General features: G+C 42.1%; 1 protein-coding gene across 1 annotated transcript in view; it reads left to right on the top strand.

Moving 5' to 3' along the window:
- The window catches only part of LOC111793949 (aspartic proteinase CDR1-like), a 2,557-nt gene extending 1,463 nt beyond the window's left edge, over positions 1 to 1,094 (top strand). Inside the window, exons 2-3 of the mRNA XM_023676072.1 lie at positions 4 to 348; positions 495 to 1,094. Coding sequence (XP_023531840.1) covers positions 4 to 348; positions 495 to 1,094 — 945 coding nt within the window. The remainder of the gene's footprint in view (positions 1 to 3; positions 349 to 494) is intronic.
- The last annotated feature ends 3,996 nt before the right edge of the window (positions 1,095 to 5,090 follow it).

Here is a 5,090-nt window from a genome sequence, read left to right as displayed (position 1 = left end):
CAGTGTCGTCCATGTGCGAAATGTTACCGGCAAACGAATCCGATTTACGACCCTTCGAAATCGTCAACCTTTCGAACCCTTTCTTGCAAGTCGCCGCAGTGCCATTTGAGGGGGTCCGGTGCGGCGTGCTCCGGCACCGACACGTGTAAGTACGGCTATGGGTATGGAAGCGGATCTACGCAGGGAGAATTGGCGACTGAAAAAATGGCTGTAACTTCGAGGTCTGGAGCGACGACGCCGTTTTCGGGGGTGGTGTTTGGTTGCGGACATAATAATAGTGGAACGTTTAATGCCAATGAAATGGGATTGATCGGATTTGGAAGAGGAGCGATTTCCTTCGTTTCTCAGGTGTATATATATTATCACTTTCAATTATTATTAATATTTTTAAAAACATTATTCGCATTAAATAGTGAAACCAACGGTTAATTATATTCTTATTCAAACAACTATAAAGTTCAAACCTTATAGTTAATGTAAATTCATATTCACAGATAGGTCCATCGGTCGGCGGCAGAAAGTTCTCCCTTTGTCTGATGCCATACAACACGGACCCGAGAATCTCAAGTAGCCTCTCTATCGGGTCGGGTTCTGAAGTTAAAGGACCCGGAGTCTTCACAGCCCAACTCGTTCGAACAGCCGACCAGACATTTTACTCTCTCACCCTCACGGGAATCTCCGTCGGAAAAACCCTCGTTCCGTACAGTACGTGGGGACCTCCGGCCAAGGGGAATGCAGTTCTCGATACCGGCACGCCGCCGACTCTCCTCCCCAAAGAATTGTACGGACGATTGGTTGTCGAAGTTCGGCGGCATATCCCGTCGAAGCCCATTGACGATGATACTCTTTGCTACAAAGATAATTTGGGGGATTTGGTGATGACTCTACACTTCGACGGCGGCGTGGATCTGCGATTGAGTACGGTTCAGACTTTCAATAAGATGCCGGATGGGTCCTTTTGCTTCACCGCGATGGGCGTTGACGACAAGGACGCAGTCATCGGGAACAGTATGATGGCGAATTTTTTGGTTGGGTATGATATTGACAATATGACGGTGTCGTTTAAGCCCACCGATTGCACAAAAATTGGTTGAGATTTTTTGGGCCTATGAAAACAACACGCTATTTTATAACTATTATTACTTTTCTCGTAACACTTTTGATGTGAGGTTTAGTTTGTTTTATTCATAAAATTTGGAAAGCGTTTATTAATATATGCACATCTATATTCTAGTTTAGTCAATATTCCTTTGATTTCTTTTTAGTAATTTTCAGTAACAAATTTTAAGGTAAAATTAGACATTAATTATTAATTATTTTTATTTAAGTTGGGAAATAATATAATTAAATTTACTATAATTCAAGAGACCTTTTACGATTTCCAAAATTTAGGCACAATGATGGAAATCGACGCCGGAGATCTCAGAAAGGAGATTAGGGTTTTGAGGTCGGAGGAGAAGATCTGATAAAAAATCGACGCCGGAGATATGAGAATCCTCAACCTAATCCTTCAGTAGTCCAAGGCAAGGTGCTTTCACGAATCGCACCTTCCTATTTCGTCGAAAACGTCTAAGAACTTACGATTAGTCCGCGAATGTCTAGATCGAGATGTTTATCTAGATTTTGGTGTGCTAGTGACGTTTTTTAGTGATTCTTGGACTTTTACCCTCAGGAGTGTGATCTTCGTAAGTTTTGGAGTGAAGGCAGTCGAGATTTTCGTTCGAATTAGAGTTTCAAGAAAATACGATTTTCGGTAAGAACTCGTATTTTTCGTCAAATTCGAACTCGAATAATAAGACGCGTGATTACCAAAACAATATAAGAAGAATATATGGTAGAAATAGAATATGAGATCTACAATATTCGTGAAGTGATTCAGATTATGGATTGGAAGATATAAAAATTGAAAGAAAATGGATTGAGAACGCTAAAAATTCACGTTTCTCGAAAATTTGGAAAAAACGCAGCAGGAGAGAGAAGAACGCCGCCAAGCGTCGGCCGACGTACGGAGGAGCGAGGCAGAATCGATGTTGGACACGTGGCGCATTCCGGCATGTGAGGCGTGCCCCGCACGCGTCAGGCAAGCGGATTGGGGTTGGCCCGAGTCTGAACCGACGCTCCGCACGCGACCCGAGAACGCACGAACCGAACCGACGCTCCAACCCGGGTGCTGCCTCGCGACTGCGCGGGAAGTCGCGTGTAGGAAGCTCTCCACGGCTCGTGTAGCGCGTGAGTACTTGATACCGACCCTATTATTATGTGAATTAGGACCTGTCAAGGAAATTCTAGAATTTTTGGAATCCTTTCCGCCAAGAAACTCGAGCTTGGAAAGACACGCGTCAACCAAGTAAGTAACCATTTGGGTTCCCACGAGCAGTACTTGTAGGAACCGCTTGGAATGAGCATGCATGCTACCATACCGATAAACTTAGCTAGCCGAACCTAGCATATGAGTATGGAAACCATGGAAATGAACTAATTAAGAAAATCGATGGAATCTAGTTCGATTATGTATCTGTTTCAATTGAGATTGTGATAATGTGTGTATGTATGAGGAGGAAGGGAAACTTGTGAAAAGCTGCGCTCCGGGTGAAGGTGGATGTTATCTTCCCTTTGAGCATGTTTGTTAATATTACATGTATTGTTGCATGTTAGCTGTAGTGCATCATTGCTTGTGTTATCTTTCTTGTTGAATAGGAGGAAATTACGAGCCTAGACTAGGGCGCTTGAGTGTAGTGCATCATTGCTTGTGTTATCTTTCTTGTTGAATAGGAGGAAACTACGAGCCTAGACTAGGGCGCTTGAGTCTATCTAGGCTAGACAGAACCCTAAATTGGGATACCTCCTATAAGACCATGCATTTAGATCCGCGAAACGATTACCAGCGGATCTAGAACCCAGAATTCCAAACCACGACAGGTTTGTGAGGCCTTGCACGAGAATCCTATGATGGTGTTACTATAAACACGTGCGGAAGCAATTTGGATCTTTGGCACTCTAAGTACATCAATTATAGTAAATTAGCTAGCATGTTCAAAAGCATTAAAACTCGATGAGTTTGAATACTAACCTTTCGTAGTTCAAATTCATTTTTCCTCACGAACCGATTTCGAACCACCACTAGTGTCTTCTCCGGCCTTAGAACGGGATTGTGGAATCCAGTGAGTGACTAAACTTGATAGGAATTTAATATATCTGAAGAGAGAGTTTTGAGAGATTTTCTCAAAGTTTTTGCGGAAGAATTTCCATGTACCTTGATCACTCTATTTACAGAGTTATTTGCAAGTTCTTGCAAATTTGAGATTACCAAAATTTGACCCTCAAAATTCCACTCAAATTTGTTAGATGATGTGGCAAACATGCAAGTTTGGTTAAACCATTTATTGACGCTCAATGTTCCACGAACTCAAACATGGATTTTTCCATTAAGCGAAGTCAACGTTTTAGCTTTCTTTATTTTAATTCAACAATTAATTTAAATAATTAATTTCAAATCAAAATAATATTAAGCGATTAATTAAACAATTTAATTAATATTTAACATTAAATCAAATGCCAATCCCAATCAATTCCGGCACACATTGATTATGAATCCCTATTCATAATTAAAATATTTAAATCTTATTTAAATATCTCCAATTCTCTCTTTTTGTTTAATTCATAGTTAAAACAAAATGCGGTTCGTATATATTTAGCATATATTCCCTAATTTGAATTCGAACACTTCGAACTCACTCGTCACACTGTTCTAAGGTTTAGTCCGATATGAGTTAGCAGGGGGACCTAATGGACCTACAGATCATGGGCTCCAACGATCCGAGATTAATCGGCTAAACTCGTTAACCTTGTTAACCAACATTCGTTAACTACTAGGACACTCCACTATAGCCTAGTAGTTGCACTCCCCTCACTATAGTTACATTTCTGTCCATTTGATATAACCATGATTAGTAAGTCGATCCTTCACAGGTTGTTCGTAACTAGAGCTGGGTCAATTTACCGTTTTACCCCTAAAGTTACTTCTTGTTCCTTATGTCCCACTGATCCTCTAATGAACAATTGGTTTGTGGTCCAACCAGTAAACCGAATCCCTCTCAGGCCAATGAGAGGGTGGGGCCCCTTGTTCAAGACCTGGAGTCAGTGCTTAAGGGAACTACCTTTCTTCTATCCCTAAAAGTGGGTAGGAGTGAATTCCGTCTTGCACCCCACGTCCCCAGCCATTCACCCAGTCTTACCCCTGAAATGGGAGGCCTGTTGAGTCGGCGAACTAGAGCCACTCTCACCCATGCAAATCTAAGGATAATTCNACTTCTTGTTCCTTACGTCTCACTCATCCTCTAATGAACAATTGGTTTGTAGTCCAACCACCAAACCGAATCCCTCTGAGCCAATGAGAGGGTGGGGCCCCTTGTTAAAGACTTGGAGTCAGTACTTAAGAGAACAACCTCTCTACTATCCCTAAAAGCGGGTAGGAGTGAATACTATCTTACACCCTATGTTCCTAGCTATTCACCCAGACTTACACCTGAAATGGGAGGCTTATTGAGTTTTCTTCATGGTTCGATCTTATGCAATACCCATTGCATAGGACGCCCCCACTCACATGTCTCCACATGTACAATTTAGTGATCACATTGTTTATATCATATACAAAAGTGGACCTCATGCATTATGTGTGCTCATCCATTTGGGGGGATACCCCTATTCCATCACGAGGGTACGGACGCGTACATCCAGGTTACTAGTTCTAACAGGTGTCCAGCCTAATGAGCTCCCAGAATATGCTCGCCCGACAAGGAAAGTGGCTCAACGGTGTGCGAACTAGCTGGTGAGCCCATACTTGCACGTATGGGTTGTGTGTAGAGTATATGGTACACATCCAAATTTATCCGTTAGAACAGCACCGTAGGAAGACAGATTGAAAGACAGGTCCCATCATCTCATTGCATGTGATTGTTGCATAACCTCAATAGGGGGTCACTTACTGAGTATTCTAGAAATACTCAAGCCTTGTGCCACTATACTTTTCAGATAAATGCAAGGCACCCATATTGTCACGACCCGATTTTCGAGGCTTCGAAAAATCGAAT

Source organism: Cucurbita pepo, chromosome LG01 (assembly GCF_002806865.2).
Source record: "Cucurbita pepo subsp. pepo cultivar mu-cu-16 chromosome LG01, ASM280686v2, whole genome shotgun sequence".
In the NCBI taxonomy this organism is placed as follows: Eukaryota; Viridiplantae; Streptophyta; class Magnoliopsida; order Cucurbitales; family Cucurbitaceae; genus Cucurbita; species Cucurbita pepo.
Note: the sequence above shows the minus strand (reverse complement) of the source record. Positions and strands in the feature narration are given on the sequence as shown.